Source organism: Schistocerca americana, chromosome 3 (genome assembly GCF_021461395.2).
Source record: "Schistocerca americana isolate TAMUIC-IGC-003095 chromosome 3, iqSchAmer2.1, whole genome shotgun sequence".
Lineage (NCBI taxonomy): Eukaryota > Metazoa > Arthropoda > Insecta > Orthoptera > Acrididae > Schistocerca > Schistocerca americana.
In genome coordinates, this window is record NC_060121.1 from 202,249,113 (window position 1) to 202,266,081 (window position 16,969).

General features: G+C 41.0%; 1 protein-coding gene across 1 annotated transcript in view; it reads right to left on the reverse strand.

Moving 5' to 3' along the window:
• LOC124605823 (UDP-glucosyltransferase 2-like) overlaps positions 1-16,969 on the reverse strand; it is a 96,550-nt gene that overhangs the window by 33,699 nt on the left and 45,882 nt on the right. Inside the window, exons 3-5 of the mRNA XM_047137741.1 lie at positions 12,688-12,866; positions 1,672-2,131; positions 1,369-1,591 (exon numbers count right to left, since the gene is read on the reverse strand). Of these exons, the coding sequence (XP_046993697.1) occupies positions 1,369-1,591; positions 1,672-2,131; positions 12,688-12,866 (862 nt within the window). The remainder of the gene's footprint in view (positions 1-1,368; positions 1,592-1,671; positions 2,132-12,687; positions 12,867-16,969) is intronic.

Consider the following 16,969-nt stretch of genomic DNA (forward strand, 5'->3'; position numbering starts at 1 on the left):
CCAACTTTCAGTTACCACCTGCAGAAGAACAGCCTAATTCAAGAATCTACTTAATTATTTCAGACCTCTGATTACGACGAAATTTACGACACCACCATGCCGTCCTTCAGTCATGGAAACTGATCAGGAATTAGCTAATGAATCAACCAAATAAGAACACTAAAGGAAATGTGAAGGAAGCTCGTCAGTAAATAAAGTAAAATAATTCCTGGATAGTTCACTGGTACTTCTGTTTCGAAGCATATAAAAGATGATTGAAAGAACTTCATGAGTTTCGGATCGTATAAGTGTTGATTAAAGTGGAACGTTCCTGGAATTTTTGGGGTGGGAGTCAGCAAGCCCGGAGAACACGTACATGTAAATTTTGGGATTTGATGGAGGTCGAATTGTTGGCATGAGAGGCATTGGAGCATCACGTCGACAGTTTTGCGCAGACAGACTGCCGTAATGCTGTGACTGCACACTGAGCGCTGAGATGATGGACAAGAGTTAGGTAAACATAGTAGTCATGTTTTCTTCCACATACACAACCCCACGACAACATGTTGAAATTGTTCGACTGGCTATAACGAGTATAGAGATGATAACAGTTAAAATCAGGCGTACATAACATGCTGAATATCACCACGGAGCGTCGGAAACGCATTACTAGAAGCAGGTTGAGATGCCGGATTGCCATGCGTGACTTGCCTTGACGCTGTAGCACAGTCAATGGAAACATGCGTGGTGTAGAGCAAGAATCGTCTCTCACAGCGAGTGGTATTCTATGGTTTTCAGTGCTTTCTATCGCTTCTGTCTGACGCAGCGACATTAACACCAACTGACCTGTAGATGTCCGTGTGGATGATCATAATAAGCAGCGGTCCTCCAGACACATAAAAATGAGGTGGAGATGTACTGGATATAGCAAAGGGAGTAACTTGATAATTGCTGGGAGGAGGTTGAGTACCCGCCTGTTTGTAGCAGTCATGGTACCCTTCGTGGCATATTTCAGCAAAGTAACGTCTGGCTTCAGGAATGGTAAAGGCACGACAAAGAATAGAAGAGTGTGTTCGTATCCCTGTGAGTTACACCTTATACAGATATTGATGATGCACTTCATTTCCGAAAGGAATGAAAGTTTAGTACCTATAAGGTGATGAACATCTCTACTAACGTTGATAATTATACGACTGGTGCTTCATAATGGAACAATTCTCACTTCTGTTACTGTACTACGATCCATTTCATTTCCCCTCCTAATTACACTGAATGTGGTCGCGGACACCAAACCCAATTCAATTGCCATCTGGACCATTCGTGTTCATTTATATGCTTATTTATAGCTGCAATAACACATTAACAAAGATTTAAATTTGAATGACTTACCCAATACCTCTTCTTGTGGGAGCCACTTTGAAATCATTACGTTGCTTGGTTTTCCTGGCAGAGTATCATCTTCAAATTTCCAAAGGACCCTCTGAGGCAGTTCCGAAAAAGCCGCCATCAAGGATTCACGTGTGACTTCAGGAAGGGTGTTGCTCTTTACGTTGGAACCGAGACTGAAGTATATGAATCCATGTTTCGCTCCATCCAGGAAAGATTGTATATCCTGTAATACCAGTCACACCATTACTCCTGAATTTAGTCATTCTACAATCGCAAAGGAATGAAGTTCAGGTAGGTACGTACCTTCGGCAGCGGGTTTTGTGCTCCTTTGATATGAAGTCCTGTCATCTGTATCACATTAGGTTGCATAGGTAGCGGATAGCCAGAACAGAAATGACTGTTTGCGAGTAAAAGGCTAAGGTTGTACTTCATTATGCCTGTGCTAGGACAATCACTTCCGAAATGAGCTCTCATTACCTCGTCTTGAGATGCTACCTGTGACAGGGATTTTATTCTAATGTCATCCAGTACATGATACGCATTGGTAGCTCTTTCCCAAAATGTCATGTGATCCGTGTAGCTATCCCCAATATCCGGGAAGTATGCGGGATTAATAGGGTTGCCCATCATTCGATGTAACTGTGGGAATAACTCTGCTGACCAGAAGCCTACCACTGGTGGGTGCCCCAGTTTATGAACGAGGCCGAAGTAACACATGTGCAAGAACATTTCCATTATCACCAGATCGAATTCCCGTTGAAACCTACAACAGAATATAGGAAATCAAAGTGCCAATGCAATTAATATAAAGTTTTCTCAATAATAAACATGGTATTCTGGAAAGTAATGTGTAGCTTAAGTATCAGAAATCAGAGGCCAACACAGGCAGATGGTCAGATAAACGTGAAACACCTATTCTGTAAATTCCATCTAGGAAAAAGTTTCGAATCTCCGAAACATTAAAACTATGCCTCTATTCCAGGCGGCACATCGAATCAGTGGCCAAGGAAAGTCAATTACAATATCATCAACTACTGATATAAATCATTATTGCATTTCTCTTCATTGAGTTTTATGCACCTTGGTCTGGTGTTCCGATACCTCTCAGGTATCTTGACTTTTGGAATCGGCGAAAGACAGACAACATCAACCAAGTCATACTCGCAGAAACTTCAGTACATCGTTTTAGAGAACATCGATCACTCAGCACTTTTTATGACACTGAAATGCTAAAGTTTGTAGTAGTTTCATTGACGGACGCATGTAACGAGGGAAATCAGGATGGTGATATTGTGAGAGGAAAATACCTGTCAAAGCATAAGGTTGAGTGAACAGGAAATCTAAACCGTGTCTCCAGAGGTTTCTGATTTTACAAATAAAGCACAAATTGGTACACCTCCCTAATATCGTGTAGGGCCTCCGCGAGCACGCAGAAGTGCCGCAACACAACGTGGCATGATTTCGACTATTGTCTGAATTACTTCTGGACGGAATTGACACCATGAATCCTGCAGGGTTATCCATAAATCCCTAAGAGTACGAGTGAGTGGAGATCTCTACTGAACAGCTAGCTGCAAGACATCCCACATATGCTCAATAATTTCCATTTCTGATGAGTTTGGTGGCCATTGAAAGTGTTTAAACAAAGAAGAGTGTTCCTGGAGCCACTTTGTAGCAACTCTGGACGTTTGGGATGTCGCATTGTCCTGTTGGAATTGGACAAGTCCGTCGGAATGCACGATAGACATGACTGGATTAAGGTGATCAGACAGGATGCCTACGTCGGAATCCACAATGGACATGACTGGATTCAGGTGATCAGACTGGATGCTTACGTACGTCTTACCTGTCAGAAGCGTATCTAGACGTTTCAGGGGTCCCATATCACTCGAACTGCACACGCCCCATTCCATTACAGAGCCTCCAACACCTTGAAAAGTCCCCTGCTGACATGGAGGGGCCATGCATTGATGAGGTTGACTCCCTAGCCGTACGCATACATCCGCTCGATATAAATTGTAACAGTCTCGTCTGACCAGCCAATATGTTTCCAAAAGTCCAATGTCGGTATCGGCAAGCCCAGGCGAGGTGTAAAGATTTGTGTCGTGCAGTTATAAAGGATACACAAGTGGGCCTTCGGCTCCGAAAGCCCATATCGCTGATGTTAAGTTGAATGGTTCGCATGCTGACGCTTGTTGACGGCCCAGCACTGAAATCTGCAACAATCTGCGGAAGGATTGCACTTCTGTCACATTGAAGGACTCTCTTCAGTCGGCGTGGCTACCGTTCTTGCAGGATCTGTTTTCGGCCGCAGCAATGTCGGAGATTTGGTGTTTTACCGTATTCCTCGTAATCGTGGTACACTCGTGAATTGTTCGCATGGGAAAGTCTCACTTCATCGCTACCTCGGAGATACTGTGTCCCATCGCTCGTGCGCCGAGTAAAACATGACGTTCGAACTCACTTAAATCCTGATAATCTGCCGTTGTAGCAGCAGTAACCGATGTAACTGCGCCGAACACTTGTCGTCTTATACAGGTGTTGCCGATCGCTTCGCCGTATTCGGCCTCTTTACATTTCTCTGTATTTGAATACACATGCCAATATCAGTTTCTTTGGCGCTTCAGTGTATATAACTAGTATTTCATATTAGTGACTATTTATGGACGAATAGCGTTACGTGTACCTCTAATATACGGTATTAATACACCCATCAAGATTTCATCTGTAACTGAGTGGCGTACGCATATAATTGATATGCAGGGAACCCTGGTTGAGTTCCGAGCTCTACCAAGGATATCTTCTTGAAGGAAAATCTGAACGGGGTGCACTCAGCCTCGTGATGCCGATTCAGGAAATCATATTCTCTGTTTCGGATAATCAGTCCTCTGACAGGTTTGCTTACCCACCACGAATTTATCTCGTGAACCACCCTCTTCATCTTAGAATAACATTTGCATCAAAGTCATCAATTATTAGTTTGATATAATCCAATTTCTGTCTTCCTCTACAGATTTTACCCTCTTCAGCTCCCAATAGTAACTTGAAGTTTCTGTCTGTTGTCTTAAGACATACCCTATCATCCGGTCCCTTCTTCTTGTCAGCGATCTTCATATGTTCATTCTTTTTCCAATCCGAAGAAACTCCTATTTATCAGTCCACTGCATACTTCTACAACACCACATCTGAAATGCATTGATCCTCTTCATTACTGGTTTTCCCATCCGTGATTTCGCAATTCTGTGCTCCATATGTACGTACTCTGAAATTTCTTCCCAAAGTGAAGGCCGATTTTTGGTACTAGTAGACTTCTTTTGGTCAGGAATGCTATCATCGTCTATGCAGGTTTATTTTTTTATGTCGTCTTTGTGACTTACGCCATGTGCTGTTTTGCTCACAAGGTAGCAGTGTCCCTTAACTTCGTCTGCTTCGCGTTCCTCAATTTTAATGCTGAGTTTGAAACTGAACTCTGTTCTGCAGTTCCACATACCTTACGTCTTTTTCTGATTTAACCCTCAGTCCACATTCAGTATTCATTAGACTGTCCAGTCCGTTCAACACGTCTTGTCATTCCTCTTCTCTTCCACTGGAATTAGCAATGTCACCAGCGAATTTATCACTGACATTCTTTTACCCTGACTTTTAAATCTTTTCCGAACCTATCATTTATTAGCGTTCCTGCTTTTTCGATGCACAGATTGAACAGAAGTGTGGAAAAAGAAGAAGGCTGCAGCCCTGTCAATCACAGTTCTTCATCCGAGTACTTCGCTCTTGGTTATCCATTTTTACTGTTCCCTCTTGTTTCTTATACGTACTGTATATTAGCCATTTTCCCAATATATATTCTAAGAAGAGAAATATCTGCACCATTTAACATTTTTGAATGCTTATCCTAAGTCACCAAGTCCTGTGGATGCGTCTTTATGTTTCTTAGGCAATATTACCATAACCATGTACAACGTCATGCTTGCCTATCTAGTGCCATTAATTATTGCTGCCAATAACTTCGATGTATGACCTGTCAAGCTGATTCTACGACAGGTTTCGCACTTATTACCCTCACTCTCTTTGCGACCGTAAATGATATTTACCCGTAAGTCGGACGGTATATTTCCAGTAACAAAGAATGTACAAATCAACTTGAACAGTCGCTTAGGTTCCTCTTCCCCGAGTGATTTTAGAAATACCGAACGGATGTCCTTTTTAATTTTTGCTTGATCTCAAGTCTTCCAAGCTGTAATAGTGGATTTTCTTTGCTTAAAAATGGCCGAAAGACCTTATGACAAAAAATAATTCTCATACTTCTTTGAAATTTTTGAACTTATTTCGAAATCAGAGTTCTCCTTAGATACTAAAATATTTTAATATAAAGAAATTTGGGCAACTCTCTTAAGTAAAGACAATAAACTTAATATTATGACCTCATAAGTCTAAAGTTTCAAGTAAAACGATTTGTATCAATTGTTTGTATTTACGGCTATTTCTAAGATTATGATTTTCTTCCATCACATGTTGTACACCCTCATATGTACTCCAATTTCGGTCATCATTGCAAAATATGCGAACTGGACAATAGTCCAAGCGTAACTGTGGTTCTTTGTTTCAGAAAAGTATTACGCGTCTCCCCATAGCCATTCACAGAAATTTTTCTACGAATTGGCAAGATTCGAAACTGACATTTTTGACATAACTGAATCGATGAATCTGAATACATGTCGCGCCCCAGAAACTAAATTTGATAAAATTACACAGAACTTTTTGGTGGTCAAAAGACTGAAAATTTGTTACTTAGTTACCTGAATGGAAAGCATATTTCAGCAGTACATGGAAAGTAAGTCCTTCATGTTATTAACACGATCATGGTTGTCACCGGAATAGTGAGAGTCCGGTTGTTCAGCCGAGTTGTTGTTTACGTTTTCTGCACAATATTTAGACAGTCAACGCAGCCTCCTTCTTCAGGTGCTGCTTGATTTGTTATCGTGTTTGCTCGTTGCCTCATCCAGCCAGACTGTGAGCTATTATTGGGCTCACGGCGCTATTTATAGCCGAGTTCGATTGCCGTCGTCCACTGCGCCCTCTGATGCTCTTTCGTTTTGCGGAGCACGCACTGATACTGCGCGAAACGCCAATTCCCCCTGCGTGTTCTAACTCTGATGGATGAGATCTTCGGCGACATTTTAACAAATTATGTTTCGGACCCAAGTGTTATTTCCATTGAAATCTCCATCCTCGATTTTTAGATTTATTTCGATAGACTCCTCAGTTAGGTTATCCCAAAAAGTTGTTGTTCGCACCACGACACTGGTCTCGTAGTACTTCATTTCATCATGATATTCGAGGCACTGCTCAGAGACAGCTGGCTTGTTTTGTTGTTATTGTCGTGTGTGTCGCTGATATTCTTGGCCTCTCTCCTCCAGCCGGCCGATGTGGCCGAGCGGTTCTAGGCGCTTCAGTCTGGAACCGCACGACCACGACGGTCGGAGTTTCGAATCCTGCCTCGGGCATGGATGTGTGTGATGTCCTTACGTTAGTTAGGTTTTCGGAGACACAGATCGTCTTTAACATTACAAGTAAAGGGAGGGAGATAAACTGGATGTCACGTTTCGGTACGAGTCCACCGATATTTTCAGGCTGTTGGGCCAACATAAGGCAGACATGAGACTGTGGCTGCTTTTTCTCTGTCTCAGTCTCAAAATCTTTCTTAAATGTTCTGGATTTTAAATGCATCCCGCGTTCATTTTGATGCTCTGAGTACTCATTGCGTCATAAAACCAGTCGTAGGTGTTATAATTATAGGGCAAGAATTTCCTTGTGTGAAAGTGTTCGACCTCTATGGACCAGAGCCCTTAGCACCGAATTTCTTTGTGTCTGATGTTGATGGCTCGAGGGGTGAAGGTAAAGATTACTGTGTGTAAATGTTCATTATACTCTGTGACCTTGGGATTCATCCTGTCTGCTCTTGACTAAAACACCGAGGAATGATAGAGGGGGTCATCTCTTTCAGATTTCACCGTGAGTCGGTGCAAAGAATTCAGATGTTACAGTAAGTCTTGAAACTTTTCCACTCGATGTCACCAAATCATAATGGTATCGTGCAATACAGATGGAAAACAGTAGGTCTCAACTTCACTCATTCTAGTGTCTCTGCTTCAAAACGTTTCACGAATAGATTCGCCACGACAGGCGAACCATTGGTTTGTTCATAATATTTTCCATCAAACAGGATATAAGTTAATACCAGAAAAATTATGTGGAACAATCGTCGAACTTTCTGCGATGTGTTTCGAGGAATCAGAGAGTGTAAATCTCCTAAAGAGGAGGAAGTACCCTCCTAAAGAGCCGCAATTAGGCGGCGTTGCGAATGTGACGTTCGTACTTCCCCACATACTGGCTGAAAATGGGTTTCAGGTATACTGACGTCTGCATATAGGTGCGCCAATGTTATTAACTACAAGTCGTACAGGAATTCTGTCCTTGCGTACCTTAGGAGGGCCATATAGTCATGAAGGCAATGCTGCTCGTAAGATCGTCATCTGTGTGTATGAAACATAAAGCGTAGTACGTGGACAATATACGACAGTGAATGCGGCAAATCGTGCGTAACCTTGATCAAATTGACCGTAAAATCAACTTCCAGCAGCCTAGGACAGCACTAAGGTATTCCTCGTCTCTCCAGTTTGTCACCGTACTATGCAGCATGCCATGTGGGAAAGCAGAACTCGTATCTCTGTGACTGCTCGTTGTGCTGTGATGTCTTACAGACTTTGAGAAGGTCCCTATCCTGGAGAGCATATTTTTCCCCCTCTTCTAGCGCGAAATCTGAATTTTCCTTTTACGACTGATGAGCTTGGGATAAAGTGTAGACGTACACGCATACACTGCAGCATGGGTGTGTTCTCCCGTTCGCATTATAATACGTAACTCCGAGTCAGTAAGCCAGTATGTGTTTCCTAGTCCACAGACAAATGACCACTACTGTCATGATTGCAACGCCATAAAGCAGCTCTTGTGAGAGTCGGTAATGGATGGCTGGCACATAGGTAGCTGCCATGTTTATGGTGTTTTGAGGAATGGCGACGGAATTTGTGCACCAAGGTGCTACTGAATGTAGTCCTTTCTGCTGCACAGTGAAGGCTAAACGAGAGAAACTTCATTCTGTTTTGCAAAAGTTCGCATCCACCTTGAGTACAGAAAAATGGCTAATCCACAGCCGTACCACGGAATCGGAATAATTCAAATGTTTCTGAACACTATGCGACTTAACTTCTGAGGTCATCAGTCGCCTAGAACTGAGAACTAATTGATCCTAACTAACCTATGGACATCACACACATCCATGCCCGAGGCACGAATCGAACCTGCGACCGTAGCGGTCGCTCGGTTCCAGACTGTATCGCCTAGAACCGCACGGCCACTTCGGCCGGCTCGGAATTATTCCCGTGAGTAAAGTGACTAATAAGAAAATGCAAGATACATAGTGACTCCTAAAGTTGTAGTATTTTCCATGGCAGTTTAGTGGATTCGGAAACAATGATTGCTAGAAATTCTAGAGAATTAATGTACACCCAGATTCCAGGAGTGGGCTAGTTCCTCTTTCTGTCCCCTCCTCTTAAGAGACACCAAAGAGTCTGCCTGAAGTAAATCTTTACGTGTTACTGCAATCGCTGTAGTCCTAGTAACCGTAGCGATCTGTTTTCCTTGTCCAGTTCCACATCTGGAATTCGTGTCTGCAGATTAGCCACTGTATTATGAGAGCTGTTCATTAAAGAATGATCATAATTTTTCTGTGGTCATAATTTCTCTGGCTAAAATTTAATATTGTGATAATTTCTTAGCTTAATGTACAACAGACACTGTGTTAGAAGTCCTGGTCCCTACCTATGAGAGGCAGGCAATGTCAGACACGATCAGTATCACCTACAGCTGCAATGGAGAAGGTAACAAATCTTAAGCTGAGGCCTATACAGTGTTACAGGAGGCCTCTGGAGGGTCTGTTCTTCCCTACAGCACAGCTCGAAGGTGGTTTGAAATGTTTAAAGAGGGGAGACAAGCAATTTCAAAGGAAAGTGGAACCGTTGCTCCAATTACAGCTCTTACGGAAGAAAACATCAACACTGCTTCTGTCATTGTGAGAGAGGATCGACGAATTACCTTAAGATCACTTTCTTAATTACTGAACATTTCATTGGGTGCCACCCACACTTTGGTGCCACAAAACGTACACCTGACACGTGTTTGTGCACGATGGGTACCACGACTGTTGATTCCCTAGCAAAAGGACATCCGCGTGCAGGTCTGCATGCAGTTGCAGTTGATGTGATAGGAAGATCCGGAGTTTCTTTCAAATTTAATCACTGCTGATGAAACTTGGCTACATCATTTTGATCCAGAGAGCAAATAGCAAAGCTCGGTGTGGAAATCTCCTTCATCACCAACCTCCAAGAGCAAAAGTGCTTGCTTCTGCGGGGAAAGTTATGGTCATCTCATTCTTTGATATTCATGGAATGATTTATAACCATGTTGTACCTAGACTCACATCGGCATCTGGACAATATTACAGGGATGTCCTGAAAACATTGAAAGTCCATATCAGGTGCAAGAGGCCACATTTCCGTAAAGCAGGCTGGATGCTTCACCACGATAATATGCGGCAGCATATTTCCAGTGTTGTTACTGAGTATCTTGCAAAAATCAACGTGAAGTGCATCCCTCACCCTCCCTATAGTCCGGATTTAGTCCCATGTGACTTTTTTCTGTTCCCTAACATGTAGAAACGGTCTTTTGGGAGGCATTATCAATCATGAGAAGCAGTGGTGAAGGCTACGGAGAGGATTTTGATGGACCTTTCAGAAAATGATTTCTAACATGTATTTGAAGACTGGCAGAAACGCTGGGACAAGGGCATCGCATTCGTGGGAGACTACTATGAAAAGGACCATCAGAATTATGAGGATGAAAAAGATTTGTTGTCAAAAAAAATTATGATGATTCTTAGTTGAACAGCCCTCGTACAATGTCGACAATGTGGAGATGATCGTAATACAGACTCCGCTTCGGTTTGTGAATTTTCATCTCCCACCCTTTCACTGACTGTTGTTTTGATCTAGCATCCTCTTTTTTCCATGTCAGAATCAGTCTTTGTAGCACGCTCTTTCATAGAAAAGGTGCATTTTTCGCATGACTTGAAATTGTTTGACCAAAAATTCTTGATAAAATTATTAGTCTAGTTGTATCAGATTGCTTCTATTATTAAGGGATGAGTCCCTACGTTTCGAGTGATAGGTACTACAAAACATTCTGTGCTGGCACCCACTAAATATGGTGAACGTATTTGGAAGGATAATGGGTAGGTACAACATGGCGATACATGCCTGAATGGGAAAGGTATCTGCACTTGCATGCCTTTGCATCGTGTGGGAGGCAGGACGACAGTGATTACCAGTCATCGAGGAAAAGTGATTACGACACAGAATTTTTTACAGTTAACGGTGTGTTTTGAATGGAAGCGACAAACAGTTACATGGCATGGCGGAGTTGTAACGGTTAGCATCTAGGTGATATGTGGAAGGTACACGTAACTGAAACCATTTTAACATATTCTAAATTTGTTGAAGAGGCAAAAGACACAGGAATAGGACATGGCAGACTCCGAAGGTAGCAGAAATGAAATGCAGACGCGAAATGTCATCTACAACTCTTATGAAACCAGGCTGTAGTTACATCTAATCGAAGGACATGAAACGGAAAGAGCAGTTGTGAAGGGAATGAGACTATATTGGGGCCCAACGCTAACAATATTCACTGTATATAATGAACACACGTTGAAAGAAAACCAAATAATCTTCACTGAGAGAATATTAGAAGTTTGAGGCTTACCGATGATACTGCGAATCTGTCAGAACCGCAAACGCCATCGAATAGAAGTTGAAGGGAATGGGTTTATAAGATTAACATTAACAAAAATAAAACCAGTGTAATCAGTCAAGGGTGATGAACTAAATACAGTAAACGAGTTTTGTTGTTTAGTCATGGAAATAATTGATCGTGGATAGAACAGAGAGGGCATTTCATTCTCAATCACAGTAACCGAAATTTGATACAATCAGTCAGCAATATATGTATCAGTAACTCGTTCCTAAAGGTGAGAATAGTTCTCAGCAGTGTAGCCTTGTACGGATGTGAAATGTGGACAATAAACACTTCAAATAGAAAGGGAGCCTTTGAAATGCTGTGCTTCGAAGGATTGCTGACGATTAGATAGGTATGCCAGAAATCGAATAAGGAGGAAAAAAGTAATTCATGTCACAACTTGACTAAAAGAAAGAGTCAGTTGACGCGAAGCATCCTGGGGAATTAAATGGACCTCCAGTCTGATAATGAGAGAAAGTGTTTAGAGGGAGGCATAGGCTTCACGGCAGGAAGAAAGTTCAAATGAAGTAGGTTTCTACAGTTCTGTGGACGTGGAGAGCCTATTAGAGGATAAATTAGGGTGGAGAGGTACGTCAAACTTAAGAGTAATACAAAAGTGAGAGTGTACATACAAAATGAGAACTGGGGAAGGAGAGATGTTGGAAAGGGTTTGGCATATATAAAGGGAATGTTCTCATTTCAAGTATGCTAGTGTTAGGAGAAATTCACTGACATTTAGGTAAAAAGTGTCGTGCCAGTGCTGATACAGCACGATTGTAAATGAAAGTGAATTGAGTAGTAAATAAGTAAACCGAAGAAGGCAACTACAGTGATAAAATGGACGTGTGTTAAATTTTCTATCTTTTGTGGCATGCGCGCAGCAAATAATGTACAAACGAAGTAATCATTTTGTGTCAGCATGGGGTTAGAGTTACTGTATTTCACTTTTGTTGCCTCTGCAACAGAGTTTGCGGCTGATGTAGGATGATACAAGTTAAACAGAACAGAATACTGGTACAGAGCAAGAAGAAGTGGAGAACAGCAAAGCCACCCACTGTGTATTGCAGAAAGTACTCCGATGTGACTAGGAAAACTATAAGCCATTAAAGGAAACAGGTTGCTTTCTCAGGCTGCGCCACTAATGTGAAACTAACAGCAACTTTTTTGAACCCCATTGGCAAATAAATTTCAGAACTCTAATGATACCTCGGAAAAAGACACAACCTTTCACGATTGCAAATGTTATGTGCGGCGACAGTCAACCCGAAAACTTCAAAAAATCATCACGCTTTTGTTATCCATAAGCATTTAACGATCGCGTTTTAAGGATGAGTAAATGTTAAATGCATTATGTTACGTTAATACTATCAGCAGTAGAGTACTAGTGTAAAAAAAGATCATATTACTTACTGAAGCTCTTTTATAATTGGAGTTTTGAGCTGTGCGTCACAATCAGTCTTACCAATTTTTATAATCATTTCCATCATTTCATGTCTAGACAGTTGAGACATTTGGTAGAAGTTTATGTCTTTCTTCCATTTTTCGTACATAAATGACATATCTATTTGAGTCACGTTTGGTGGAGGATCCTGCAACAAAAAACAGTACATAACCTTCTTTAAAGAAAGATATTAAGACGAGATTGTTATTTCGAAGACAACTACTAAATTAATGTACTTCATACTAATGCTATTTAAAGCCGCATACTGTGAATCTAGATTACAGCTGCTGCTATATGAGGGAAGACCACTTCTTCTTTGTCATCTCGATGTTCACAGAAAGTGTTTCGTTATTTCCTTCGCGCCATCGTGAATGGTTTGCATACCCAATAAAAATTAGATTAAGTTATGATAAAAACTTACATAGAAGATTCATAGATGCAAATAGGTTTCGTAGTTCCCTAATAGCAGTAATGGCTACTCACAACCTCTATGTCAATTATCTTATAAAACACAAACACGTTTCATATTCCTTGAACCACTTGATTCTCGTAAAGCTCAACACTAGTCTCCTTTCGACAATACCGCTGCTATGAATAAAATGAACACAACGCAATGGCATGGTAGTGTTCCAATCAGAGCCGTTGTAGATTGTGGTAAATACCATGAACTGTAGCATGGCAGTGTCTTCCTTAAGCCTTCAAACCTACACCAACTGAGGGCAGTACCTCAGTGTTGTTTATGAATAATCATTCTGCCTGTGGACATTCATGTCGGTTGAATTAAATATCTAAAACTGAGCTAAAATATTGTGACTTGAGACCTAAAACGTAAGCCATGAAGCCGTAACCTGAGAAGGAATGTGAAAATGCTTCAGTGTAGCGGCAGGATTTACAAGTACAACAGAAGCTACGAAAACGACGTCAGAAAAAATACTGACTCTGATAAGAAAAACAAAATAACGTGAAAAAAGGACCGATTCTTATATGCTTAAAAAAATAAGGAGTGAAATAAATATCACCGATCACAGAGAGCAACATATTGAATCCTCGACAAGAATTCCATCAACACACGAATTACGTTCCATAAAAGCAGTCCGAAAGACAACGGCCCCACCTGAATGTTGGAAATAGAACCAGTATATGAAATCTTACATAACGTCGGGCTACCAAGTGATGCACCCTAGCCGGCCGAAGTGGCCGTGCGGTTAAAGGCGCTGCAGTCTGGAACCGCAAGACCGCTACGGTCGCAGGTTCGAATCCTGCCTCGGGCATGGATGTTTGTGATGCCCTTAGGTTAGTAAGGTTTAACTAGTTCTAAGTTCTAGGGGACTAATGACCTCAGCAGTTGAGTCCCATAGTGCTCAGAGCCATTTGAACCATTTGATGCACCCTATAGTACATTCATAAGGTACTAGGAGCTCCACTACACTCTGTGCATGAAGTTCGCAGATACACTATTCAATGTTGTCTGTGTCATGTTGTATTATATCTGACGTTTTCCTCTTAGATTTATATTGTATGTTAACGGTACAATGAACAATGACGGGAAGTAAAAGCGTAAGGGACACGATAAAATTTTATGTACTGATGAAATTATTTGTTGCAGATTTGGGGCAATCCATTAGCAATTCACTAGTGACTTAAACAGCCTGTTCAGAACTATAGCATGTGACACGGATTCAAATATGCACGAGCACTATGTGAAATTTTATTATGTAGACACAGAGGTGGGAATGCTATCGTTTAAAATATATTAGTATTTTATTAGTACAGGTTGTGGAATAAGCAAGATATGTATCAGCTTGATATGCAGAACAGTAGAATTGCTTCAACGGATTTATGATGGATTCATGTTATGTATATTTTGCGGTACATTGGAATTCCGTTGAGGGATGGATTTCTTTATTGCAGACGATAAGCTGTCCGCTGAAATTCATCCAAAATTCATGTAAGCTTATGAAGTCGGTGTTCTTTCGTGTTCAATTGTTAAGAAGTAAGTCACAGAAAGAAAACGTCTCAGATATGGAACATTGAGTACTTTAGACGACGATCTTCATGATATATTTCTCAAAACTGTAAATACGAATGAAAAACAGGTAAACTTAACAATATAATACAGCTATATTCTAGGTCTTTGGAAAGTAGGAGTACTGAGCTTTAATGTCCTATGACGTCGTCGTTGTTAGGAAGGACTGAATGCTTGGACTGGTGAAAGATGGGGAAGGACATCAGCAGTGCGTTTTCAAAGCAAACTTCCAAGCATTCGCCTTAGGCGTTTTGAGTAAGTTAAAGAAACCGCAACGCCACATGGTGGTGTGAACCATCGTCCTTCCACATAGGAGCTCGGTGTCTCATCCATAGCGCCACCTCACTCTAGCATCTAGAAAGAATGCATCTCTTTCTGGGTGATGATGTGTTGCTGTGGCTGAAGGGTGAGGCAAGGATGTGACGTCGAAGACGAAACAGCAGTCAAAGCAGTAGGTGGCGTTCAGTGGTCCTGCACTGTGCTTGCTGAAGTCAGGTACGTAATTTCTCCAGCGAAAAAATGAGTGGTCTAGGTAAAATACTTTAAAATTGGATGAAAAATAGTCTTAATAGCAAAAAAGGAATACTAATGACTGCAGAGAACTATGTTCATACCATCTATTAAATTTGGAATGCTTATCCCTTTTATTTCATATTAGAGAGTACCATGATGGGTCCTTGATGTTTTGTATGGCAGTGTTACAATGATGTAACCTATTATTTTCCTACGCCTATTTTACTTATTATCTTGTTGATAAATTAGTCACATTTATCTGTGGGACGTGATATACATTGCTACAGTTGTCTTTGGCAGTATTTTCACTTGCACTGAGTTCTAGAAGCAGTCTAAAATATTTGACATGCATTTCTACATGCCTGCCCTCATGCCAGTACTTTTTTTTTTTAAATCCAGTCGCCGTAACAGCTCTGAAATTCTCTTCCGCTGGATGGCGCATATCGTTACGTCCACGCCGTATGCTTAGGGATCATTTATGTCGTTTAACCCCTTAGGGCTGGCGCAGACGCGTCACGTGCGTTGCCTTTTGATTTAAGCATTTCTTTCTGTGAACTGAATTTAGAAGGAATAGGATCTATTAAAGGAGAGAATGAAATTTTACATTCACATAAATCCTGGTCGTTTTCTATGATAAAATGCTTTAAACATGTTGCTCCACAGGACAAATTCACGCCTTCTCGTGCATACTCTACTGCCAGTTGTGGGAACTTTTTCCGTTGTTATTGGAAAAAGTTTTGGAAAATGCCTTGGTATAAGGCAAGTCGCGTTTGATGTAGTAGCTGCTCTTCGAACTAATATCCCTGTGATGGAGACGATGTGATCAACTGTTCTCCGAGACGACTAATTATGAATGTCAGTCTCTCTTATTCGCCACCATGTTTTTGTACAGGACGTCTGTATTCCGACGTGAACCGTGGAGTAAATGTCAAAAAACCATCCGATAATATTTTGCCAGTATGGTACTGGTTATCTGACAGCTTTGCAACTAGGAATCGCTCTCGTCTACACCTCTCATGTTCTTGTTGTAATCCGTGACTACACTTGCTTTCTCACGATACCATTCTTTGGATTTACTTCTTGAAACGTATCGTCACTGATGGTATTGTCCATCATGACATCACTCTTATAAAATAAATAAATAAATAAATAAATAAAATATAATATTAGTTATTGTATATGTATGATAGTGATTGGTTGTAATTAATATTTGCTTATCTGGAACGTGGACGTTTAATTATTTGGTATCAGACGCTTGACAATGGCTTTTTCGTAAATGCAATGCTATTCGTAGTTGACCGTGAAATAAGGCTCAAATACTCGGACTTCGTATTTAAATCGTTTCCAAAGACTGCTGCGGTAGGTGCAGACTCAAAATCTCAATAGTAGAATAATTTGCCAGCCATGTCAATACGTCGTACAGAGGTGACTGTCTACTAAACATAAAAAAGTTTACACAGTTAAATCAGAAATATCCAACGAATAAGCCTACAGTTAAATAATTCAACTTACTTTCATACATATAGAATCTGTACAGGGTCGAGTGCCTAGTGAGATTGCAACTCACAGTGTTCTTATATAACATCAAATATAGCGATGTACCATTTAATAAAATATACGTGCTTCCCGCCTCAGCTATTCTACAAGACCTACTTCTTCTTAATGAAACATAAGAGTGTCGTAATTGTATTTTGTTTTATCAGCGGCATAGC